This window comes from Tamandua tetradactyla, chromosome 23 (assembly GCF_023851605.1).
Source record: "Tamandua tetradactyla isolate mTamTet1 chromosome 23, mTamTet1.pri, whole genome shotgun sequence".
NCBI lineage: Eukaryota > Metazoa > Chordata > Mammalia > Pilosa > Myrmecophagidae > Tamandua > Tamandua tetradactyla.
The window spans coordinates 37,976,936-38,003,022 of record NC_135349.1 but is presented as its reverse complement, the minus strand read 5'-3'; the positions used below and the strand labels follow the sequence as shown (position 1 = coordinate 38,003,022).

Below are 26,087 nucleotides of genomic sequence, written 5' to 3'. Positions count from 1 at the left end.
GATCCATTCATTTTAAAGTTCTCCATCAGCTTTTCATCTAATACTGTCATTCTTACGTAGACCTGGTCTAGCAGCATCAGCCTGTTCTGGGACATGTTAGATTTGCAAATACTGGACGTCCTGCCCCAGACCTACTGAGTCAGAAACTCTGTGGTTAGGGCCCAGAGAACTGCACCTTAGCAAGCCACCCAATGATGCTCATTGAAGTTAGAAAACCCCTGGTCCATTGGTTTTAGCAGCTACTGATGGCCATTGCCAAGAACCATTATTTTCTTAGGAGTTACAAAATGGTTATATTCTAATCTTATCATTTTATCCACATTTATATGCTAGAATTCTTCCAAGTAGAAGGGAGCATATTTTTCAGATAGCAAAGGTGAGGTTGGAAGAGGATGCTGTTGGGATTTTTATCCTAAGCAAAGTTCAAAAATGCTTTAAAAACAGAGAGAATGTGGTCATTAAGTCTGGGACAATGTGTGTTCTCTACAAGTCTTTATTTCACTTTTTGGATTATTACTTTTTTAAAAATAACAATGACTATATCAGGTCCCCCAGGAGAAATTTAACCTTTCCCTCTGATGAGAAAATTAGCTTCTGGTTTTTATTATTATTGGTATTTTCACCTAAAAGGGAAAAGTAGATATTGGGACTTTGCTGTGCAAAATCTGTGTCACTATTTTAGAAACTGGCTGCTTGGCTCTGGTGGCTCAGTGATGGCCTGTGACCTTATTATGACTCCACAGAATGGTTTGGGACCCAAGCATGGGGAATACCAACTATAGGAGGTCAGACATTTGTGTATTTCTTAATCTTTGTTGTTATAGATAATGATGCAAATGTTCTCCTATAGGGCCTTTGGGTTGTTTACATTCTTTGACAAACATAAACAGTTCTGCAGACAACATCCTTGCACTTTGTGAAGTGTTTCTGTAGGATGTCTTCCTAGACATGGTGAGGCAAGAGGCTGATCTGCCTTTAAGGCTTGGTTCCAGTATGAATATGACCCTCTCTTATTCTGCAGGGGACCAAACAGGCACCATGGCGCAGAAGGGCCAACTCAGTGACGATGAGAAGTTCCTCTTTGTGGACAAAAACTTCATCAATAGCCCAGTGGCCCAGGCTGACTGGGCTGCCAGGAAGCTGGTCTGGGTCCCTTCGGAGAAGCAGGGCTTTGAGGCGGCCAGCATCAAGGAGGAGAAAGGGGATGAGGTGATCGTGGAGCTGGTGGAGAATGGCAAGAAGGTCACGGTTGGCAAGGATGACATCCAGAAGATGAACCCCCCCAAGTTCTCCAAGGTGGAGGACATGGCGGAGCTGACATGCCTCAATGAAGCTTCTGTGCTGCACAACTTGAGGGAGAGGTACTTCTCAGGACTAATATATGTGAGTATCTTGGGAGAGCTGTTGCTTCCTCCTGGACTCCTGGACCCCTAAGGAAGGAAGGGTTTAGAAGTGTGCTTGGAGTGCAGGTTGGGAGGTCAAAGGTTTAACTGGGATCTTCCCAATGTGTGTTCACATCTGAGTTCTGCCTACCTAGTTCTGTGCCATTGAACAGGTTATTTCACCTTTCGAAGCCTGTTTTCCCATCTGTAAAATGGTCATGATCACCCTCACTATATTAAGTAAGTGTGAAGAGTCCATGCTGATCACACATGCAAAATGTCAATTTGCATGATAAACGCTCAACAGATTGCCATAAAATAGTCTCCTGTCCTCCACCTACCTTGGAAATAAGAGTTCATCATTGCTTTGGCAAGTTTGGTCCATCCTGGCAGCCAGGTGTGTAGGTCAATTGTGGATCTGGCTAGGTTTTGAGAAGAACGTTCCTGTCACAGATGGGAATACCCAGCTTGGTCCTGGGATCCCTTTGGGTCAACAGGGTAGATCAGAGAGGACTAGGGTTGCACCATCCAATATGGTAGCTGCTGCCCACATGTGGCCTTTACATTTATATTTAAATTTAAAATAAATCAGAAATTTATTTCTTCACTCATACTAGCCACATGTCAAGGACTCAATAGCCCACATGTCTGGTGGCTATTGGGTTGGAGAGCATGGATAGAGAACATTTCTATCATTGTGGAAAGCTCTGTTGGATAGGCTGGAGTTGGTTATGGAGGAAGTGTGTGACTCTGGGGAGACTGGCTCCTGGTGGGGTTGGACCAACTGCCCAGAATAAGAGGACACAGCCCCATGTATCTTTCCTCTCTGAAAAGTCATGGTAATCCCTTGGGCAAGTTACCTAGTTTCTCTGAAATTCCATTTCCTTCTATGAACGGTAAATACCAACCTCAAAGTGTGGGGTCCTCTTGAAAGAAAGTACTTGGCGCACACTGAGCACTCAAAAATGTTAGCTGCTATTATTATTGGTTTTGGTTTTTGTTGTTGTAATCATCTTCGTTGTTATTAGACAGATGTTCTTGGATCCTTTGTTACTTTGTGGAAACAGCTACTTCTATCTTTTTGCCCCTTTGTTCTTGCCCTTTATGGTTTGCCAAGTGGAAATTTCAGAATGTCCCTTGTCATCTCTAAACATGTTTGCAAATATTTTCCTAATTAGGGAAATAATATATATTCAACACCGAAGGCTCCGTAAATTCAGAAAAACAAATTGAATACAATGAAAATCAATCTTTAGCCAGAGATAATAGTTGATAAGATGCTGGTGTGTCCCTCATCCCTTTCTTTGCAAGAATATTTGCATCAATATTTATGTATTTAAAAGCTTACCCTGATAACAGTTTAGTGACCGGCTTTTTCTCTGTGAACAAGTAATTACTGTGCATTTCCACATCTCATTCAGTAGCCCTCAAAATACCCTTTTAAAAGCTAAGTAATCTTTGCTTTATTTAATATTGTGGATGTGCCATAATTGATTTGTCCACTCTTCTTGTGGCTATTTCAGAAGAGACTATAGTGGCTCTTCTTTTAAGAGCCAAAGGGGAAGGGAAAACCAGCTCCTAACTGTTAAATATCTCCTCTAACCTCAGGACTGTACCTTGACCTATTTTATCTTATTTAATCAGCACGACAACCCAATAATTTGCATATGCTTGTCCAATTTTAAACACACAGGCAAGATGAGGCTCAGAGAGGTAAAGCCCATTCTTACATTCCTCACTAAGCAATGGCAACTTCAGAAAGGAACAGAAACATCTTTGTCCATGGCACCCCTTGAATGGAAATATTGTCAGCTGGGCCCCTGGTAAGGAAAGGGCATTTTTAAGGATGGTCAGTCTGCAGAGACCTAGATGGAAAACTAGGCTCCTTTGGTACCAGGTTTCCCATCTGAAATGTCCCATCTCCGTCCAGGGAGGCCAAGGATGGGCCTGCTGTCCTCCAACATAGTGCTTGAGCCCAAAATAGAAATCAGGAAAAAAAAAAAAAAAAGCCTAAAACACAAGGGTTTGTGAAGGTTCCAAGACCCAGCATATCATCTGACAGCAGATTAAAAAAATGAATCAAAGCTTCAAATTCCTGCTATGCTTCTCTGGACAGATTAGATTAAAATCCTTTCAGCCTTATGATGTGCCTGCTTCTGTCTTGGTCCTTTCTGGTCAATTTAATCACTTAATAGAAACTGTTGCCCATGATGGAGAAGATAAAGGGTGGGGGGTGGGGAGGTTTATAGTAAATTGCTATCCCAGCACATGACCGCAAATGCATGACTCTTCTTAATAAGCAGGGTGGCCAGGCAATGCTGGGGCCATTGCAGGGCACCTGGTATGTCCAACTTTGCCCTTGGTGATGAGAACTTCCCCCTCTACTCTGCAAGGCTCACCTCAAATGATGGGTGTCCAAGAAGGTCCTTGCAGACCTTGCATCTTCTTGGATCTGGAAGAGTCTGGGAATGCCAGAGGGTCCCGTGTCACCATCTTAGAGATGCCAGTTCTGGGGTCCCAATGTTCCGCGACTTGCCTGAGCTGCCACAGATCACTTAAGACCCTTGTGGGGTGTGCACATAGCTCCAATTCCTGGTCCCACCGTCTATTGTTGTTGGCTGGTCCTCTCTGCCTGCAATGTTCCTGAACTTCTTAGGTAGTCTGTTGTGCCTGGGAGATGGGGAGAAAGAAGCTCAATGAAAGTGCCAGGTACTGTCCCTATGTCCCCAGGACCATTCAGTCATTTATGTCCCTTGCAAGAACGAAGCTAGTATCCCACTCTGCAGATGAGGGATCGAGGCAGAGAGAAGACGGGACTTGCCTAGAGTCACCCAGTTAGGAAGGGACCTGGATTCAGACTCTGGTCTCGTGTGATTGCAAATATGTGTGCTTTCTTCACTCTCCTGTTTCTCTCTGGGGCACTGAGGAGTCAGAGAGCCACTTCTTACTGTGACGTTGCTTAATAATCAAGGTGAGGAAGACAAACACACCTGAGTTACATGCAAATCTGGGAAATAGATGCTAAAACATGTGACTAGGCGCTGCGAAGTTTCTCAGCCTCTTGATACTTAAGGTTTGTGCATATGTATAGCTTGAGCAGAGGGTCTTAATGGTCATTAGGTTCTCAGAGGAGCCCTGGGACTCTACTGATAGTTACAGCAGCCGCCATTCATTTAAAATTTACTGTGTTACGGGTTCATACAAATATATATTATGTCCACTCTTCTTCTCTTCATATAAGAGAGGCTATTATTCTCCTTAGCACCCCCCCTTTTTTTTTCTGCAGATAAACTATGGCTTAGAAAAGTTAACTAACTTGATAAGAAACCAAGGTATATCTCAAATCCAGGACAGCTGGCCCTGCAAGCAGTGCTTTTCACTGCTAACTGTGCTCTCACTTGCTTCCAAAGAGCCTATGAGGCAGACACTGTTGCCCCATTTTCTGGATGAGGACACTGAGGTTCAGGTGTGCCCAGTCAGGGCACTGATGAGTGGGCAGGGCTGGGATTCAAACAAGGCCCGTCAGACTCCAGGGCCTGGGTGATTACCCAGGACGATGTGAGGCCTGAGGGTAGCGGGAAGTTTAGAGCCCAGGGTGGTAGGCGTGGGCTGGGGTAGGGGCACCGAGGCCATGGGCATTGTTCACTCTGGTTTGGATCTTGCAAGTTGAGCAAACTTTAAGTACCCAGAAGGTCAGAATCTAACCTTTTATTATGATTTTTTCTTTTTTTGTTTTTTAACTTTTTATTTGGAAATAATTCCAAACTTGCAGGACAGTTGCAAAACATAATCCAGAGAAAAAAATATATCCTCTACCTGGAAACCCAAATTTACCAACTTTTAGCATTTTGCATTTGTTATATTATTCTATCTAACCTGTCATCTGTCTGTTTCCTAACATTTGAGAGTAATTTGTATATGTTGTGTTCCTTGAATGCTTAATACATCCTAAGAATAAGGATATTCCCTTATATAACCTAATATATTAATAAATTTCAAGTTAAGAAATTTACATTGATTTAAGGCATAGAATCTGTATTCCATTTTTCTCATTGTCCCCTTAATGTCCTTTTGGACATTTTCTCCTCCATTATTAGATCCAATCCAGGATTGCGTATTATGTTTAATTGTTATGGTCTCTTTAGTCTCTCTCTCTCTCTCTGTCACTTTTAAATTGTGAAAACATATATACAACATAAACTTTCCCATCTCAATCAGTCCCAGGCATATAATTCAGTGGCATTAATCACATACAATCTCTCCCCTTTTGCATCTGACTTATTTCACTCAACATCTCTCTCCAAGGTTCATGTATCAGTACTTTCCTTTTTACAGATGAATGATACTCCATTGCATGGATGTACCACATTTTATTTGTCCATTCATCTGCTGATGGACACTTGGGTTGCTTCCACCTCTCTGCTACTGTGAATAATGCTGCTATGAACATTGGTGTACAAATATCTGTCCGAGTCAGTTCTTCGGGGTATATACCTAGAAGTGGAATTGCCAGGTCAGACAGTAGTTTTGTTTAACTTTGTGAGAAACCACCAAACTTTTTATTATCATTTTTGAGCACTAACTATGTGCTAGACCAGAGATTGAAGGCTGTTGGCACAGAATGAGTGATTATTTTTAAATATTTGAGTTAATTTGATAGATTTTAAAAAAAGAAAACAAAACCTTGGTATCTGGCATTGCTTGAAAAAGCAGAGGATCTGTCACCCCTGGACCCACATCCTGCAAGGCCACAGCCCTATTGGGTGGGTTGCTCTTGCTTCTCCACAGGCCCCACCATTCCCTATTGTCTCCCAAACCCCGGACTGTAGGACCCCTGTATCTCTGTTTTTCTCACACCTGGCTGGCTTCATTTGTGTCTTACCTGCTTGATTCCTGTGCACAGTAGGACCTTCTACCCCAGGGCCGAGCCCCTGGGGTTGGGGAGCAACCTGAGGCCTTCTTACTCATTGAGTCCCCTAACTCCAACCCCCCACCTCTGAACACAAAAGGATATTTTCATGGTTCAGATTCTGGTATTCTGGGGAGACAAGGGGGTGAGGGGGGACCTTCCTTCAAAACTCCTAGAGAGCTGGCTCAGCAATCTTAGCCATCTCAGCTCAGCATCTGCCTAAGGATGCCATGAGCAGGCTGTGAGTTGAGGCCTCTTGGATGCCAGACACTGTGCTGGGCCCTGGAGGGAGGAAAGAAAATACCCCAGATGCACTTTATTGAGCCCTGTGTATTAGCTCTTCAGATATTTCAAGGTGTTTTTGCTTTAAAGAGCCTCCTTAAATAATACAGGGGTATCTATGCAAAAAGATATACACACACACACACAAAAAAAAATACACAAGAAAATGTATTTTAAAATAACTATGCAGCATAAAAAGCAAGCACCTCCCGCCCTTTTAGCCCTAGAGGTGAGGTGAGCGCAAAACGGGGTCATGCGGTATGTGTTCACATAAAACAAAGAACAAAAATCACCCCATGAATGTTTTGCAGCTTGCTTTTTGCACATAACCATGTCTTGATTCTTTTTCTGCATCTGTTCATAATAATCTACTTAGATTTAAAATATATTTTTGAATAGGTAAGACATGCAAATATTAAATAAAATAGTACGCAAGGTATATAGAACTTTCCCCTTCATCTGTGACTCTCAACCTTCTAGTTCTAGCTCTCCTTCTAGAGAAACTGTGATCACCAGTTTAATATACAGCCTTCCAGAAATACTTTACACATATATGAACAAATACAGGAACAGATACATGCACGCTTTTGCTCTTAGCAGCATTATTTACAGTTGTAGTAAGCTGAAAAACAACCCGTAAAAACAAATTGTCAACAGAGAAGCAGATAAACAAATGTGCTATATCCGTACACTGGAACATTACTCAGCAGGGAAAAGGAATGACATTCTGATACAGGCGACAATATGGATGAATCTTGAAGAGATTATATGAAATAATTCAGACACAAAGGACAAATATTGTATGATTCCATTTATATGAAATACCTAGAATGAGTAAATACACAGAGAAAGACAGTAGATTAGAGCTTACCAAGAATAGAGGGTAAGAGGAAATGGGGAGTCATTGCTTAATAGGTCCAGAGTTTCTGTTTGGGCTCATGAAAAGTTTGGGTGATGGATGGAGGTGATGGGAGCACAACATGGTGAAAATAATTAATATCATTGAAGTATGCACTTATAAATGGATAAAATGGGACATTTTGTGTTTTATGTATGTTGCCACAATAAAAATTAATCAGTGCTGCTGCAGAAAAGCCTTCTTAGTAGACATGTCTATGTCTCTAGGACAGATATTTAGAAAGCTGTGATATTGCACAACTACCCCATAAAGAAGGTGGAATTATCCATTGTTTTGGAGACGAGCTAGCGGAGGCTCAGGGGGTTGGCTGTCTGAGTAAGTCATGCAGGTAGGGAGGGGCAGAGCTGGGATTCCCTCTGGGGGTGTGTGACTTCAGGCCTGGTTCCTTCCACCTCCCCACTCCTGCTCCTTGTTTCTGGGAGGCTGTGGGAGCAGTCTCTCCCCTCACCCCCCCCCACCCTAGGCTCAGGGCTCTGCCACTGACCATATAAGCGTGTATGGGTGTGTGTATGGGGGAAGGTGGAGTGGGGGGGGATTGAACTGCTTCCTAATATGGTCACAAGAGGGAAATCCTGGGCCTGCTGCTGCGACTGCTGTGGTTCTGGGTCCCTGAGATGTTGGGACAAAGGTGAGGATGTTGAAACCTTTGAACTTGACCAGCTGGAGAGGGGCTCCTGGGGCAGGGGAGGTCGGAACACAACCAAGGCTGGGGTCAGGGGAGGGTTTACCGAGGTTGAACGGTGAAGATAGAGCTGCCTGCCCTGCGTGCTCTGCCTGCCTGGTCCTCCTTCTCAGATTCTTGGACCCCGGCTTGCTCAGGAAAGCTCTGCTCGACTGAACAGAGATCCAGGTCCACCTGAAAGCATGAATTAAGTACTTGCTGTGTGCCTAGTGCCAGGAGGAAGGTAACACTCCTCCCTCAGAAGCTGGTGGTAGAGTTGGGAGGGCCATGCTTTCCTTCCTTCCTCCTTTTGTTTGTTTTATTCAGTACGTGTTTTCTGGGTGCTGGAGATGTGATGGTGAGGATGACAGTGGTTGTGCAGCTCACAGTCCAGGGGGTGACATTTAGGCTGAGCACTGAAAGGGGAGATAGATCCAACCCTGAGAAGATGGGGGAAAAGTGTTCCAGGTAGAGGGAACAGCATATGTGAAGGAAGATTCCAAAACACAAGGTTTCATCATTGTGAAACATCATGAAACAGGACTGGTCTTTTAATTTGCTAAATGCTGCTGGAATGCAATATATCAGAAATAGATTGGCTTTTATAAAGGGGATTTATTCAATTACAAGTTTACAGTTCTAAGGCCAGAAAAATGTCCAAACTAAGGCATCCAGAAAAAGATACCTTAACTCTGAAGAAAGGCCAATGTCTGTCACATGGGAAGGCATGTGGCTGGCATCTACTGGTCCTTGTTCCTGGTTCCATTGCTTTTAGCTTCTGATTCCAGTGGCTTCCTCTTTAAGTGTCTGTGGATCCATACTTAGCTGCTCTGGGGCAAAACTCTGGGTTTCATCTCTTAGCTTAGCATCTCTCTGGGCCAGAGATTTTTTCTCCTCAGGTTCTGGCTATTTCTGTGAGTCCTTGCTTCGCACCTGGGCTTTTTCTGCTTGATCTCCAAACATCTGTGTCTGTTGGCTCTGAGCTTTTTCCAAAATAGTTTCCTCTTAAAGGCCTCCAGTAAGTGGATTAAGACCCACTTTGAATGGGCAAAGCCATATCTCCATGGAAACCACCTAATCAAAGGTCCCGCTCCCACTTGGGTAAGTCACATCTCCATAGAAACAACTTTAAAAAAAGATCCCACCCAACAGTAGGTCTGCCCCTACAAGACTGGATTAGGATAAAGAACAAAGCTTTTCTGGGGTACATAATAATTTCAAACTAGCACACATGGTAATAGTCACCAACATTTATTCAGTATTAGGTACTATATGCCAGGTTCTATGCTAAGTGCTTTATGAGCATCATCTCTCAGCAAACTTTTGAAGAAGTTACTGTATGTTTCCATTTTATATATGAGGTTAACTGAAGCTCAGATAGGTTAAGAGATTGCCAAGAGTCACACAGCTAGGAAGTAATAGAGTAAGGATTCTAACCCAGGTCCTTCGTACACAATTGTCCTTCGCCACTGCCCTTACTGCCTCCAGGACAATGGTCTGGGATGAGGTGGTTTGGGTTGTAAGAGATATCCATATACTAAAAAGGGCATGCAGCTGGGAGTGGGTGTGGCCCCCAAGGAGCTGGAGGGGAAGTTGAGACCTGAAGAGGTAGGGCTTGTTTGACTTTCATTCAAACGATCATCTGAGGGCACCTCTGTGCTGGCAACCAGGATACAGATGACAGCACATAGTCCCTGCCCTGGAAGAGCCTGGCAACTTACTCAACAAACATCTGCTGAGCATTTGCTTAGCACACAGATATGGAGCTGAAGGCAGCAATGCTACAGGAAAATTTTCTAATTAATTTATTCTGAGGCATTCATTTAGTAAGCATTTAGGGAGCACATACTATATGCCAAGTCATGTGCTAGGACTGAAGAGGATGAAAAAGGGGCTGCGGGCTCTTGACATATTTGCAGCTGGTCTTGTAGCTGGGAGGGGGTTCAGGGGCCAAAGGGGGAGGCAGGGCGTGGTCCAGGCAGAGCAAGAGCCCCTTCAGGGCTGGATCCTGGCCCCACTTGCCTCTGCAGGAAGCTCATCGCTCTGCCTTTGCCTGTCGCTGCTGCCTCATGTGTCCTTCCACTTCCTGAGCTCTTTAATACCTTCTTGTCCTTTATGACTCAATGCAGGGAGTTCCTCCTGCAGGAAGCTCCCTTGACCAACCCCCAGAACGGGTCAAAGCCCTCTTTCTTCCTCGCTCCATAGTCCCCTTCTTTTTTTAAAAAAATTATTTTTAAATATCTTTGTCTCCCCTTCTGATCTGTGAGCATTTGGAGGGCAGGGACTATCACTGATTTATATACAGCCACTAGTATAAGACCTGGTATACAGTAGGTGCTCAAGAAATGCTTGATGAATGCTTAGACTGGCCTGCTGATTACCTTCCTGTCCTTCTAAGGGGAATGGTGAGAACCTGGGAGATTCTTTCTTCCTCCGCTTCCCCCAATCCTGTGCCTTTTGAAGAATGCCATTCTCCCACCTCCCACCCTCCAGCACACATAATGGTACCTTAGCAGCCTGAGCTCTGGAGGGACTCTCCTGCTCTCTAATCAGTTTAAGCCCTTGATCAGAAGCCCCTTTAAGGAAGGGACCTTGCCTATTTTTGCCTAGTACTATAGCCCCAGCACCCTGCACAGGGTCTAGCACATATATATGGAATGAATGAATGAATGGAGGATGAATTGTTTCTTTTTTGGGGATCATAGGTCAGCAGCCTGATTGACAGGCTGGGAGTAGGCCAGGGAGGCTCAGTGCTGCCAGGCTCTTGCTTGGTGCTTTGGACCCAGCTGCTCACTCTCTCAGAGGCTGGCTTGCCCTGCATGCAGTCCAGAGATGGAACATCTGCCCTTCCTTCCCTGGCCACTTCTCTGGGGAGCAGGAGAGAGATCATGGTGGGTGGCCCTTGGAGGCTCGGGGCAGTGCTGATGTTCTCATTTGGGGAAAGTGACTCATGTGGGTAATCAACATCTGTGTCCTGAACTGTGACCTTGACCCACGAGAAAATCTGATGTAGGAAAAGGACCGATACGAACACTGATAAAGCCTCACATGTGCCTAGCCTGGTAGGGTTTGCCATGTGCCTTCACAGCCTTCTCCCCGTTCTGGTTATTTTCAGTACTCTTATTGACCATATAAGGCAGGGCAGCTGTGTGTGCGTGTTTTAATTGGGGTAAAATGCACGTAACATAAAATTCACTCTTTTAACCATTTTACAGCATACAGTTCAGTGGTAGCAAGCACATTCACCAGGCCATGCAGTCATCACCACTGCCTCGTTCCAGTATGTTTTCACTGCCTAAAAGGAAACCTGTACCCATTAAGCAGTTGCTTCACACTGCCCCCTCCCCCAGCCCCTGGAAACCCTTCCTCTTCTTTCTGTCTCGATGGATTGTCCTTTTCTGGCCATATCATATAAATGGAATCACACATATGTGGCCTTCTGTGCCTGAATTCTTTCACTCATAATGTTTTTGAGATTCATCCATGCTGTTAACATTTATCAGAACTTCACTCCTTTTTCAGGACAGCAGGGTTTATGGCCATTTTTTCAGATAAAATGGCACTTTATTCAAATGGTTGAGAACATGAGCTCTGTGGTAAAGTCATCATTTCTACTAACTTCCCAGCAGCAGTGACCTGATGACTTCACCTAGCTGAGCCTCAGTTTCCTCAGCTGTCAAATAGGCAGAGGGCAAGTCATAGCATCCTGTCACTGGGTAGTTATAAAGATCAAATGGGAGAATGCCTGTGGAGTGCTGAGCTCAGTGCTGGGCACACAGTAAGCATTTAATAAATGGTAGCTGTTATGTAAGCCCATGAGGCTCAGTTTGCCAAGGACCTTAGGAGTGGAACAGGAATCTGAACCCAGGACTCTTTAAAAATCACACAGTTGCAAAATATAACATTGGTGTCCTCAAGATTCAGTCTTGCCCCTTTCTTTCCTCCCCCCTGCCACACACAGCATGGGATATCAGTGACACTAAAGGATTTCCACTATGACTCTCTGGGCCTCAGTTTCCCATCTATAAAATGAGACCATTGAGTGCCTCTGTCTGATAGTGCCATCACAAGGATGAAGTGAGAGGATGTACACAGTGGCGCTCAGCAAATGCAGGGCTTGGTGGGGGAGGGCATGGCTGGACCCAGTCGGTTGGGTGTTCTGGACTCTACTGAGTTCATGGTAACCTGGGGTTCTCTGTTTGGCAGACGTACTCCGGCCTCTTCTGCGTGGTGGTGAACCCCTACAAGCACCTGCCCATCTACTCGGAGAAGATCGTCGACATGTACAAGGGCAAGAAGAGGCACGAGATGCCCCCCCACATCTACGCCATCGCCGACACGGCCTACCGCAGCATGCTGCAAGGTGAGCTGGCCCGTGGGTGCACAGGGACCTGCGCTGGGATGAGGGGGGCTGGCTGGGCCTTCTCCCTCCAGGGGGCCCACGCAGGGGAGCCCACCAAGAGGCACTCAGGGCTGCCTCCGGAGAGCCGTCTGCACTACTGGGCCCCTCCTGTCCCCCCTGTCCTCCCTGCCTGCAGTTCTTACCAGGAATGTGGAGTTTGGCAGGAGGAGCAGGGAAACAGGAACGCTGTGACTGAAAAAGGGAAAAAGCAAGCCCCAAACATCTGTGTTTGCAGCCTTCTGGCCCGGAGGGTGGGGGAGAGCAGATAGCTTGGGCAAATACGGGCATGGGCCTGCTCTTGCTTCAGCATTTTTGGTCCCTCTGGCTGCCTGAGGTCCCCAGCCAGGCCAGCTATCTGGAAAATGGTATAATGCTCATTGGTCCCCTCAGAAGGAAAGAAGGGTAGGGAATGGTCCCGGGACTGGGGCAACAGATCTAGGTTTTATTTTTATTTTAAAATAACTTTTATTATTAGGGAAGTTGTAGGTTTATAGAAAAAATCATGCAAAAAATACAGAGTTTCCATATACCCTCTCCTCCATTCTTAATATCTTGCATTAGTATGGCACATTTGTTATAATTGATGAAAGAATCTTACTGTGATTTTATTATTAACTATAGTCGTGGTTTACATTCGGATTTCCTGTTTGTGTTGTACAATATAGTAAAATATATACAGCATAAAATTTTCCCTTTTAACCACATTCAAATATGTAATTCAATGCTGTTAATTACATTCTCAATGTAATAGTGTAATTGTTGCTACCATCACCACCCCCATTACCCAAACTTTTCCATCATCTCAAATAGAAACTCTGCACAACTTAAGCCTTAACTCCCCTTTCCCTTCCCCACCCTGACCCCTGGTAACCTATATTCTAGTTTCTGACTCTATATATTTGCTTATTCTAATTATTTCAAGGCAGTGAGATCATACAGTATTTGTCCTTTTGTGTTTGGCTTGTATCACTCAACATAATGTCATCAGGTTTCATCCATGTTGGAGCATGTATCAGAATTTTATTCCTTTTTACGGCTGAATACTCCATTGTATGTATATACCACATTTTTGTTTATCCATTAATTGGTTGAAGGACACTTGGGTTGCTTCCATCTTTAGTGATTGTGAAGAATGCTGCTATGAGCCTTGGTATGCAAATATCTGTTGGGTCCCTGCTTTCAATTCTTTTGGGTAAATGCCTAGAAGTGGGATTGCTGGGTCAATCAGTAGTTCTCAACATTCTGAGGAACCACCAAACTGTCTTCCACAAAGGCTGCACTATTTTACATTCTCTCCATGTCTTCTCTAACACCTGTAATTCTTCGGTTTTTAAGTAGTAGCCATTCTAGTGGGTGAAAAATATTATCTCATTGTGGTTTTGACTTGCATTTCCCTAATGGCTTGTTTTTGTTTCCTAGGCTGCTCAAGTAAACATGAAATGGGTCAGGTTAAACAATAGGAATTTATTTGTTCATGGATTTGAGACTAAAAGAAAGTCCAAATCAAGGTGTCATCAAGGCGATGCTTTCGTTCTGAAGACCAGCATTCTGGGACTGGCTGCTGGTGATCCTTGGCTAGGCACATGGTAGTGCCTCCTGGTCTCTCCTTTCTCTTCTGGGGTCCATTGAATTTCAGTTATCTTGCTTCCTGCAGCTTTCTCTCTGTTGGTCTGAATTTCACTGTTATAAAGGACTCCAGTAATAGCATTAAGAACCGTCCTGACTGAGGAGGGTCATACCTTAACTAAAGTAATCTCATCAAAAAGGTCCCACGGTTCATGTCCATACGGATGGATTAAATTTAAGAACATGTTCTTCTGAAGTACCTACAGCTTCAAACTACCACATGACTAGTGATGCTGAGCATTTTTTTTATGTGCTTTTTGGCCATTTTATATCTTCTTTGAAGAAATGTCTATCAAGACTTCTTCCCTTTATAAAATTTTGAATTGAAGTATTCCTTTATATATTCTGTATATTAAACCTTTATCAGATATATGGTTTCCAAATACATATTTCCATTCTGTAGGTTGTCTTTTTATTTTCATGATCAAGTCCTTTGAGGAACAAAAGTTTTTAATTTTGGTGAGGTCCCATTTTTCTCTTACTTCCTTTGTTGCTCATGCTTTTGGTGTAAAGTCTAGGAAACCACGGGCTAATCCAAGGTCCTGAACATGCTTCCCTACATTTTCTTCTAGAAGTTTTATAGTTCTATTTCTCATATTTAGGTATTTGATGAATTTTGAAATTTGTATATGTGTTGTGAGATAGGAGTTCAATTTCATTCTTTTGTGCATGGACATCCAGTTTTTCAAGCACCATTTGTGGAAGACATTGCTCTTTCCCAATTGAGTAGACTTAATACCAGTGTCAAAATCAGTTGGCCATGCTTTATTATTAATTCTCAGTTTGATTCCATTGGTTTATATGTCTGTCCTTGTGCAAGTACCATGCTGTTTTGATTATTATGGCTTTATAATATGTTTTAAGATCAAGGAGTATGAATCATCCAACTTTGTTCTTTTTTAAGACAGCTTTGGCTATTTGGGGCAACTTAAGCTCCATATAAATTTGATAACTGACTTTTCCATTTCTGCAAAATAGGCTGTTGGAATTTTGATTGGCATTGTGTTGAATCTGTAAATCAGATCTGTAAATCTGTAAATCACTTTAGGTAGAATTGACATCTTAACAGTAGTCTTCCAATCCATGAACATGGCATGTACTTCCATTCATTAAACTCTTCTTTCATTTTTATTGATAATGCTTTGTAGTTTCTATGTACAAATGCTTTATATTCTTGGTTAAATTTATCTCTAGATATTTGATTCTTTTAGTTTCCAATGTAAATAGATTTTTTTTCTTGATTTCCTTTCCAGAGTGTTCATTTCTAGTATATAGAAACAGTACTGGTTTTTGCATGTCGATCTTTTACCCTACCACATTGCTGAATTAGTTTATTAATTCCAGTAGCTTTGTTGTGGATTTTTCAGGATTTTCTAAATATAAGATCATGTCACCTCTATTTGTAAATAGAGAAAGTTTTACTTCTTCCTTTCCAGTGTAGATGCCTTTTCTTTCTTTTTCTTGCCTAATACTCCAGATAGCACTTCTAGGACAATGTTGAATAAGGGTGAAGACAGTGGGCATTTTGTCTTGTTCCTGATTTTAGAGGGAAAGCTTTCAATCTTTCACCAAGTATGATGTTAGCTGTGAGTTTTTCATATATGCCATTTATTATATATGATAGAACTTTGCTTCAATTCCTTGTTTATAAGTGTTTTTATCAAGAAGGGGTGGCTGGATTTTCTCAAATGCCTTATCTGCATCAATTGAGATGATCATGTGATTTTTGCCCTTTGTTTTGTTAATTTGGTGTATTACATTACTTGATTTTCTTATGTTGATCCACCCTTGCATACCTAGGATAAATCCCATTTGATCATGGTCTATAATTCTTTTAATGTGCTGTTGGATTTGGTTTACTAGTAGTTTGTAGAGGATTTTTGTGTCTGTGTTTATAAGGGTATTGGTCTTTAATTTTAGTTTCTTATGGTATATTATCTGGCTTTGGGATTAGGATGATATTGACCTTGTAGAAGCAGAAGTTAGGGAGTGTTTCTTCCTTTTCAATTTTTTGGAACAGTTTGAACAGAATTAGTGTTAATTCTTCTTGGAAGGTGGTAAAATTCACCTGTGAAGCTATCTGGTCCTGAGCTTTTCTTTGTTAGGAGGTTTTTGATTACTGATTCAATCTCTTTACTAGTTATTTATGTATTGAGATCTTCTATTCTTCATCAGTAGGTAATTTGTTTCCAGGAATTTGTCCATTTATTCTAGATTATCTAATTTATTTGCATGTAGTTGTTCATAGAATCCTATTATAATCCTTTCTATTTCTGTGGGGTCAGTAGTAATGTTCCCATTTCATTTCTGATTTTAGTTATTTGCGTCTTCCTTCTTGTTTCTTTGTCAGTGTAGCTTGTCGATTTTATGGATCTTTTTAAATGACTAACATTTGGTTTTGTTGATTCTACTATTTTTAAATTTTCTATTTCCATTTCATTTATCTCTGCCCTAATTTGTTATTTCCTTCTTTCTGCTTGCTTTGGGTTTGGTTTTCTCTTCTTTTTCTAGATCCACCAATTTTGAAGTTAAGTCTCTGATTTGGAATGTTTCTTCTTTTTTTAACGCAAGCATTTTTGAGCTATAAATTTCCTTCTCAGTACTGCCTTTGCTGCATGACATAGATTTTGGTATGTTGTGGTTTCATTTTCATTTGCCTCAAGATATGCCCTAATTTCCTTTACTTCTTCTTTTACCCATTGGTTATTTAAGAGGACATTGCTAATTTCTACATCTCTGTGAATTTTCCAGTTCTCCCTCTTGTTGATTTCTGTCTTCATTCCATTGTAATTGGAATAGATATGTTGTATGATTTCCACACTTATGAATTTATTGAGGCTGGTTTTGTGGTCTAATATATGGTCTATCCTGAAGAGTGATCCATGTTCACTAGAAAAAATGTGTGTTCTGCTCCTATTTGGTGAAGTGTTCTAAATATGTCTGTTATGTCTACTTGGTTTAGAGTTTCGTTCAAGTCTTCTATTTCCTTATTGATCTTCTGTCTAGATGTTCTCTCCATTATTGAAAGTGTGTACTAAATTCTCCTAATGTTAATGTAGAACCATCTAGGTCTCTTTTCAAATCTGTTGATTTTTGCTTCAGATATCTTGGGGGCTCTGCCATTAGGCATATATATATATATTTATAATTGTTGTCTTTTTGTTGAATTGACCCCTTTTTCAGTATACAGTGACCTTCTTTGTCCCTTATAACAGTTTTTGCTTTAAAGTATTTTTTAAGCTGATATTAATATAGCCACCCCTATGCTCATTTAGCTGCTATTTGTGTGATATATTTTCCCCATCCTTTCAACCTACTTGTGTGTTGAATTTAAGGTGCATCTCTTGTAAACAGTACCTAGTTGGGTTATTTATTCTGCCAATCTCTGCCTTTTGACTGAAGAGCTTAATCCATTTACATGTAAAGTAACTATTGAACTATTGAAAATGCAGTGTTTTCTTCTGTCATTTTGCTACTTTGTCTTTGTAGTATAAGGTATAAGTTGGAAGACTTATACCTTTATTGATCATCAATTTCTTCATTAATGCCTCATTTCATATTTATTTGAGTTTTTCTATTGTGCCATCATAAGTCCCTTCACATTGCTTTCTGAACATATTTTTCATATATTTTCTTTGTGGTTACCATGTGGCTAAAATTTGACATTGTAGATCTATAACAATCACATTTGATTTGCTACCAACTTAACTTCGATAACATTTATATATACTGTCCCTATGCTCCTCTACCCCCACCTTTTTGTTGTGCTTGTTACCAATTATGTCTTTATACATTGTATGTCCAAAACCATAGATTTATTGATACTTTTAAAGCCTTTGTATTTTAGAACCTATAAGAAATAAAAAGTGGGTTATTTGACAAAAAATAGAATATAATAATACTGGCACTTATAATTACCAATATGGTTACCTTTACCAGAAGTCTTTATTACTTTATACCACTTTGATCTAGCATCCTCTTCTCTCAGTTTGAAGAACTCTCTTTAGCATTGCTTGTAGGGCAGATTTGGTGGTGATGAATTCTCTCAGGTTTGTTTATCTGGAAATATCTTAATCTCTTCCTCATTTTTGAAAGAAAGTCTCTCCTAATATAAAATACTTGATTGGCAATTGTTTTCTTTCAGCACGTTAAGTATATTGTACCACTGCCTTTTTCCTCCACTGTTTCTGATGAGATATCAGCACTTAATCTTATTAGGATTCTCTTGTACACAACTCACAGCTTTTGTCCTATAGCTTTCAGAACTCTGTCCTTGGCCTTGGCTTTGGACAGTTTGAACACAGACAGCTGCCTGTGATCAAATCTTATCTCTACCACTCACTGTGTGACCTTGGGGAAAATACTTACTTTCTCTGTGATTCTGTTTCCTCATTTGTAAAGAGAGGATTATAATAACAGTGACCTAACTCATAGAACTGATATGAGACTTAAATGAATTATTGCATATAAAGTGTTTAGAACAGTGTCTAGTACTTGGTAAAAACTCAGTGAGTATAAGTTGTTTTAATCATCATCATGCATGAAACCAAAAGTTAAACATGCCAGTTATATATATTTTTCCAATACACACTGAAAACAATTAGGAACTATTAAAATAAAAATTATTAATCTGGTGGCACTTAGGGTCCCCTCAACAAGTCACACATTAGCATGTATGGAATTAAGGTATTTACAAGGCTTTATGCAGTTTATGACATGTGGCAAAAGCTAACAAATAGAGGCTGTTATTATGGACCTTCTTCACAGCTTCCATCTGGATGAGACTTAGGGTCTGGGTGCCCAGCCCCTTCAACACACACACACACACACATATGCCCTCTTTCTTAATCCTCACAGCAACCTTGTGAGCAATCCTGTCAGGGTACTCCCTCTAACTGATAACAGAAAAACAATGGGGTGGCAGCCAGGCTTCCCCCAATCCCTGGTTTATGTGCCTCACCCTCTTTGAAGCCTGGGGTACCAGTTCTCTTCCTGAGCAATGATGTGGAGGCCTACCCTCTGCCTTCAGGACAAACTCACGCTCTCCAAGTGCATGGGTGGGTCCTCTCTCCTGGCCTGAGATTTCCTGGCTCCAGACCTTAGTTTCCATGGTTCTGCCTCTGAAGTCATTTTTCCTTCAATTTGTCCCCTTTCTGTCCAGACTGGCAGTGGTTCTATTTATACAGCTCCTGCAACATCCCTATTGGTTTTCTATGTAGTATACAGGGATCATAACCATCAGACAATAGGACTTTCTACAAATCCTTTCTGCTAACACTGTCTGCAATCCTGGATTTTTCTGAAATGGCTGACCGATTCCATGTTTTGTTAAATGCTCACATGGGGCACTATTCTCTATGGTATCCTTTTCTAGAAACCCAGAATTTTCCAGACCAACAATTCCTGGTTTCTTTGTACCCAAGAGTTCAGTTCTCCATCCTCTCTTTCCTGTCACATTTCACTATAAGCTGCAAGGAGAAACCAGGCTGCACTTTCCACATTTAGTTTGGAAATTTCCTTAGCTATGTATCCTAGGTCATTGCCTTTAAATTCTAACTTCCATCTAACAGCAGTACTCACTTTGGCATAATTATCTTCCATTTTAAAACAAGGGCCACCTTCCTTCCAGTTTTCAATGACACATTCCCCATTTCTGTCTCAAGCCTTGTCAGAGGTATCTTTAGAGCACACATTTCTACCAACAGTCTCTTCAAGGCATTCTAGGTCTTCTCTTTCAAGATCCTCAAAACTCTTCCAGAATCTTCCCCTTTTCAATTTAAAAAGCTGTTCCAAAATGTTTGGTATTTGCACACCACAGCAGCACCCCACTTCTCTGGTACCAAAATCTGTTTTGGTTTGTTAAAGCTGCCAGAATGTGACATACCAGAAATGGAATGGAGTTTTAAAAAGGAAATTTATAAAGTTTTAAGTGTACAGTTCTAAGATTCTAAAAATGTCCAAACTAAGGCATCTAGGGAAAAGTACTTGACTCAAGAAAGGCCGATGGTGTCCGGAACACCTCTGTCAGCTGGGAAGGCACATGGTGACATCTGCTAGCATTCTCTCATGCCTTCTCATTTCATAAGGATTCCCCGGGGGTGTTTTCCTTCTGTATCTCCAAAGGTCTTTTGTCTGTGTCAGCTCTGAAGCTTTTTTCCAAAGTGGTTCCTCTTAGGGGGCTCTACCCTTGAAAGGGTGGAGACACATCTCCATGGAAACCACCTAATCCAGGGTCCCACCTACAATTGGGTGGGTCATATCTCCAGAGAAACAATTTAATCTAAAAGATCTCACCTAACAATATTGAATGAGGATTAGAGAACATGGCTTTTCTGGGGCACACAACATTTTCAAACCAGCACAGAGGGCTCAGGTAGAAGTGTCCCAAGTTATTGACAGAGTTAGTCAAATCCCCAACGTGTGACCCACACCTGATATGGGGCTGCCATTACCACTGAAGATCAGCAGGTGGAGCCCTGGGGGAACCATGCAAAGAGGGCGGTAGAGATACAGTTTATGGGATTTGTAACCCCTAGGGACCACTGGAGTTAAACATAGGTTTGTGTGTGAAAAAAAAAATCCCTTGCGGTTTCCCTTGATAGAAGAATATAAAACAGTGGTTCATACATTTCTTTGGGAAGCTGAATATCACAAAGTTACAGTACTCATATCATTTGGGGTTGATTGCAAGTACCATAACAGCCAAGTACAGCGGTTTAAACAAGAGGAATTTATTAACTCGTGTAACAGGAAATATGGAGGTTGATGATTTCAGGGTTGGTTATTCAGGAGTCAGATGTAGACTTTATTTTTATTTTCTTGGCTTCTTCCTCATGATCACAAGGTGGTGGCCATCGCTCCAGGCATCACATCCTCATGTGATACTATTCAAAAGCATGAAGGAAGGGGATATAAATTAGTTTCTTTTCCTGCCTCTTTTTATCAGACAGCAAAACCTTTTCCAGAAGCTCTTTAGCAAGCTTCCTCTTAATGCTTCATTGGCTAAATCTTGATCACAACGTTTAAACCAGTCACTGGAAAAGGAGACCAGGACATTCATGATTGGTTTGGACTATTCCTGATTCTTTCCTGGAGCTGAGGGGGGGATCCATTAAACACATTTTATCTGAACACCAAAATGAAATTAAAATTCTGTTAGCAAAGTTGAAGGAGGAGCATCAGTTGGGTAAATAATGCTCTTAAAAATATTTATTCATAATTTCAAAAAAATATTAGTATTATATATCATTCCAGAAAGATGAAAACATATATTTAAGCAAAGAAGAATATGACTGACACCCATAATTCTGTCAGAGATCATTACCATGAACGTTTTGGTGTGCAACCTTTCATTCGCATGCTGAGGTGAATTCTAGCAAATGGATACTTGATTCCAGGAAAAGGTCACTTGAGGCAGGGACCTAAATTTCACTGTAGCTACTGAGAGGTAATAAAAAGGTTTTGACTGGGTTTGAAAAATGAAATTACAAATGATGAAAATCCATTTATTTTATCTTACAGGTAGTAGAAATTTGGTTGTAATTGCAGCTTAGATGCTAATTCTTAGATGAGTATGAGATGAATTAAGAGTGATTTTTTTTTGCCTTAATTTTTTTCTTTTGGGCAAAATCATGTGTGATTATAGTATGCAATATTCTTCACTTTGTACTTGATGTCTGTGGCGTGGGTTAAAGAGGATCATTTTGGCAGATTTATTTTAGGAGTTACTAGTTTTCCCAAGAGCTTCTTAAAAGAAGTAAACTTCCTTTGTATTTTTAGTAGTTTCTCAAAGTTTGCTCCCCCCCCACACACACACTGTATTACTGTTTGCGATAATTTTCTTACATCCAGTTGTGAACTGATCGGAATCTCTTTTTGGCCAAGGTCATTGGCTTTGTGAAAGAGTCCATCTTCAGGACTTAAACAGAGATGTTGGGTTTTGTGTTCATCATATGATGGTAGATGTTTCACCTAATAATCAGTGAGATTAAGCCATTGAGTTAATGGGTGGCAATAGTGCAGACAGAAACAGATGTTTTACTGGCATCTGATTTCCTGAAAAACATTCTTGTGTTTTGATGATTTTGCTTCCCTAGACAAACTCCTAACCTGTCATGAGTTATATCTGATGACAAGGGCCCCTGTAATAATACATCTCATTTCCTTGGGCTATATGTTTTATCATAAAATTATATAGCCTACTCTCTAAAATTTCTTTTAAGTGTTCAGTTGACATATTCTAAACTCTAGGGGAAAACATCAGTCATGAGTACACCCAGCCACTAAAAAAATAAGCTTTTCATCCAGTTTAAATGCTAATCAACAGTTGCTACTTGCTCATCTATTTTGCATTCATCCAGGGTTTTCTGGCAAACCATTAATGATAGAATCCAAAGGTCAAAAAAATTCATGGAGAAAAAGTATGCTTGGAAAGAACTATGTTCATCCACTTATTTTTTTTCCTTATACAGTGGGGATTTGGTTTGTGTAAAGGGAAAGTGTAGACCCAGTTTGTGATTCCATTGCCACATGGAAGCTTGGTTTTGGGCTGTTAATTCAGTTGGCCAGGAGTCAATCAGCTTCCTGTCTGGTTGAAGAGGCAAAGCTCACAACTGAGGCTTTCTCCCCAGGTCCTTGGTGGGGAAAGATGGGTTGTGAAGAGATGGAGTTGGGGAGATTGAATAACACACCTTCACTGAATCTAGAATGAAGCATTCAAATGTTTACATGGACTATAAGATAACAAGGATCCATAAACTCCATAAGAGCAGGGACCTCACCTGTGTCTCCATCATATATCCTTAGCATGGTTTCTAGGGCCTGGCCCATAGTAGCTGCTCAGTTAACATTTGTTGATTGAAAGAAGGACTATTAGAGATCTTGAAAGAAAGGAACAAGCCAGGGTCAGGATGGGTAGTGCAGGTTGTCTGGGTGGGATGGGGCTCTACAATTGTTGCAGGAAGGTTTACTGAGATGGGGCAGGGGAGCCAGGCTGGCATTCCATATGAAAATAATAAGAGTATGAGAGTGGAGGTGAGAATGGGTGTAGTGAGTATGGGAGGAGCCTATCTAGAGGGGCTGACTAGGAGATGTGGTGGGGCACTTAGTGCTGTGGGTTCAGCCCTTTGCTGCTTCAGGGGAGTTGAGAACATAGGAAGAACTTTCTAAGACATTGGTCACTGAGCCTCCGAAAGGAAGCCCTATCTTGTGTGTGTGTGTGTGTGTGTGTGAGTATATGTGCAAGAGAGGTGGACATATTTTAAAAGCACATCTTACATATGTGTATGTATGTTTAAATTGTCACGTTTACTTTTAAAATTTCCCCATGCTTTTTTGTTGATTTTTTGGGGGGAGGTGATACATTTCAGATTCAAAAGGTAAAAATTCTCCCTTCAACTCCTGTGCATCAAAACTTCAGTTCCTCTCCCCAGAGACAGCCATGGTTTCCAGTCTATTGGGTATGATTTTAGAAATAGTTTTTGCACATGTAAGCAGATATACATATACATTTCCCACTCCCCACTTTCCCCCACAAATGGTAGTTTTTCCATATGTCCTGTTCTAAACTTGGCTAGAGAGAGTGTTATGTAATAGTATGTACAGAGAGTCCTTGTTCTTTTTTAAAAATTGTTAGTTTTTATTTTTATTAAACATATACATGCAGATAATTTAGAGTCAAATAATTCCTCAAGGCTTATTAAGAAAAATATCCCCACTCTGCCCCTTTTTCAATTTCCTTTTCTCAAGAAATAAATGTTATCAATTCCTTTATTTTTTTTGTTATTTACCTCAATATTTCTAAATAATTTGGTTATATTGCTGATATTTTATTTTTTCAGTTTTAGACATTACCTATTGACTTGTCACCATGAAAGTTGAGGATTTAATCTGTTCACCCCCTTGCTTTACCCTTACTGCCTCCTCCCAACACAAACACACACACACACACACACACACATACATTTCCCATTCCAGAGACACCTGATATGGGTTTGTTTGGGTTTTTTATTTTACTTTTGGTTGAGTCAGTATTTACAGATTACTAGGCTCGCGGTTACTTTTCTTTCCCTGAACAACTTATTCTTTTCCCTGGAGTTAGCAGTTGCCTTTTTTCATCCCCCAACTTGGTTTACTATGTTCTTAATCACTAACTCTACCCCCAACTCTCCTTTTAATTGTATTTATCTCCTCTTAACATGTTCAGATATGTGTTGGGGATCCTACTGATTTCCTCTCCTCCAGCCTTCTGACCCATCCTGATGCCAGCCTGGCTGCCATCTATGACAGGTAGCTGACATCTGGGATTTTCCCCCATCATCCAGGGAATTCCCTTCAGTGCTCTTGGAGTGTACGCCTCATTTCCTGGAGTCCATGTCTTCCTCTTCCTTAGTTTACTCTCCTTTTTCAGTGGAACACCTCCTCCAGTAGCTTCTCAAGAAAGGATGCACACGAAGTAAATTGAGATCTTGCATGCCTGAAAGAATTGGTGCTCCTCTCACACTTTGGGATGGTTTATCTGGGTTTAAACTTCGAGGTGAGAAATAGTTTTCTTGCAGATTTTTAAAGTTGCTCCTTCTTTGCCTTCTAGCTTCAGCACTGTTGTTGTTTTTTTTAATCTATTAATTCTTATTCTAATAGCATATATATGACCTAAAACTGCCCTTTTTATCCACATTCATATAATTTAGTGTTTGCTATTAATTACACTCATAACTGTGTGCTACCATCACCACCATCTACTTTCAGAACTTTACAATCAACATAAATAGAAATTCTATACTAAATAAGCATTAACTCCCCATTCTCTACCCCCACCCCAACCCCTCGTAGCCTATATTCTAGATTGTTACTCTGTAAATCTGCTTATCTTAATATTCTAATTATTTCATAACAGTGAGATCATACAATACTTGTTCTTTTGTGTCTGGTTTATTTCATTTAACATGATGTCTTCATGTTGTCGCATGTGTCAGGACTTCATTCCTTTTTATGCCTGAATAATATTCTACTGTATATTTATACCACATTTCATTTATCCATTCATTGGTTAATGGACCCTTGCATTGCTTCCATCTTTTGATAATTGTGCATAATGTCACTGTGAACATCAGTGTGAAAATATCTATTTGAGTTCCTGCTTTCAATTCTTTTGGGTATATGCCTAGTAGAGGGATTGCTGGATCATATGGCAGCTCTATACTTGGCTTCCTAAGGAACTGCCAACTGTCTTCCACAGTGGCTGCCCTATTTTACATTCTCACCAACAATGAATGAGTAGTCCTAGTTCTCCATATCCTCCCACACTTGTAATTTTCCATTTTTTAATAGTAAACTTTTAGTGGCTGTGAAATAACATCTCATTATGGTTTTGATTTGCATTTCCCTAATAGCTAGTGATGTTGAGCATCTTTGCATGTACTTTTTAGCCATGAAAACATTAGTTTTGGAGAAGATAAAAGTCAACTTGATTCTTGATCCTTAATGTGTGCCATTTTCATTTTCCTCTCTGGATGCTATTAGGCTCTCTTTATACTCTCATTCATGACAATGGGACTCAACAAGGAATAATTTTAATCCATTGTGCTGGGAATTTAGGGGACCCTCTTAATCTATAAACTAGTGTTCTGGGAAATTTTCATCAATTATTTCCTTGACTATTTCTTTCCCCCGTGTTCTCTAATCTGCATTTCTAGAACTCCTATTATTTCCATAATGGAACTCCTGGGCTAATCCTATAATTTTTCTCTTTCTCCTTTTCCATCTTTCTATCTTTTTATTCTACTTTATCTTCCGAGCCTTCTGCTGCGTTTCTAACTTACAATATACATTTCTGTTTCCAAGAACTTTATTTTGTTTTCTGAATGTTTCTTTCTTGTAGCATTTTTTTTCCATGGGTGTGAAAGCCA

At 40.9% G+C, this 26,087-nt stretch overlaps 1 protein-coding gene and 1 long non-coding RNA gene across 5 annotated transcripts in view; one reads left to right on the top strand and one right to left on the bottom strand.

Annotated features, from left to right (window-relative positions):
* Nucleotides 1–26,087, top strand: part of MYH11 (myosin heavy chain 11) — a 140,645-nt gene that overhangs the window by 9,301 nt on the left and 105,257 nt on the right. For all 4 annotated transcript variants that reach the window (XM_077141662.1, XM_077141661.1, XM_077141664.1 and 1 more), the window contains exons 2-3: nt 1,022–1,383; nt 12,360–12,516. In XM_077141662.1, the coding sequence (XP_076997777.1) occupies nt 1,039–1,383; nt 12,360–12,516 (502 nt within the window). In that variant the 5' untranslated portion in view covers nt 1,022–1,038. The remainder of the gene's footprint in view (nt 1–1,021; nt 1,384–12,359; nt 12,517–26,087) is intronic.
* LOC143667432 (uncharacterized) overlaps nt 1–26,087 on the bottom strand; it is a 39,130-nt gene that overhangs the window by 5,756 nt on the left and 7,287 nt on the right. Inside the window, exon 3 of the long non-coding RNA XR_013168038.1 lies at nt 3,782–4,052. This is a non-coding gene — a long non-coding RNA (uncharacterized LOC143667432). The remainder of the gene's footprint in view (nt 1–3,781; nt 4,053–26,087) is intronic.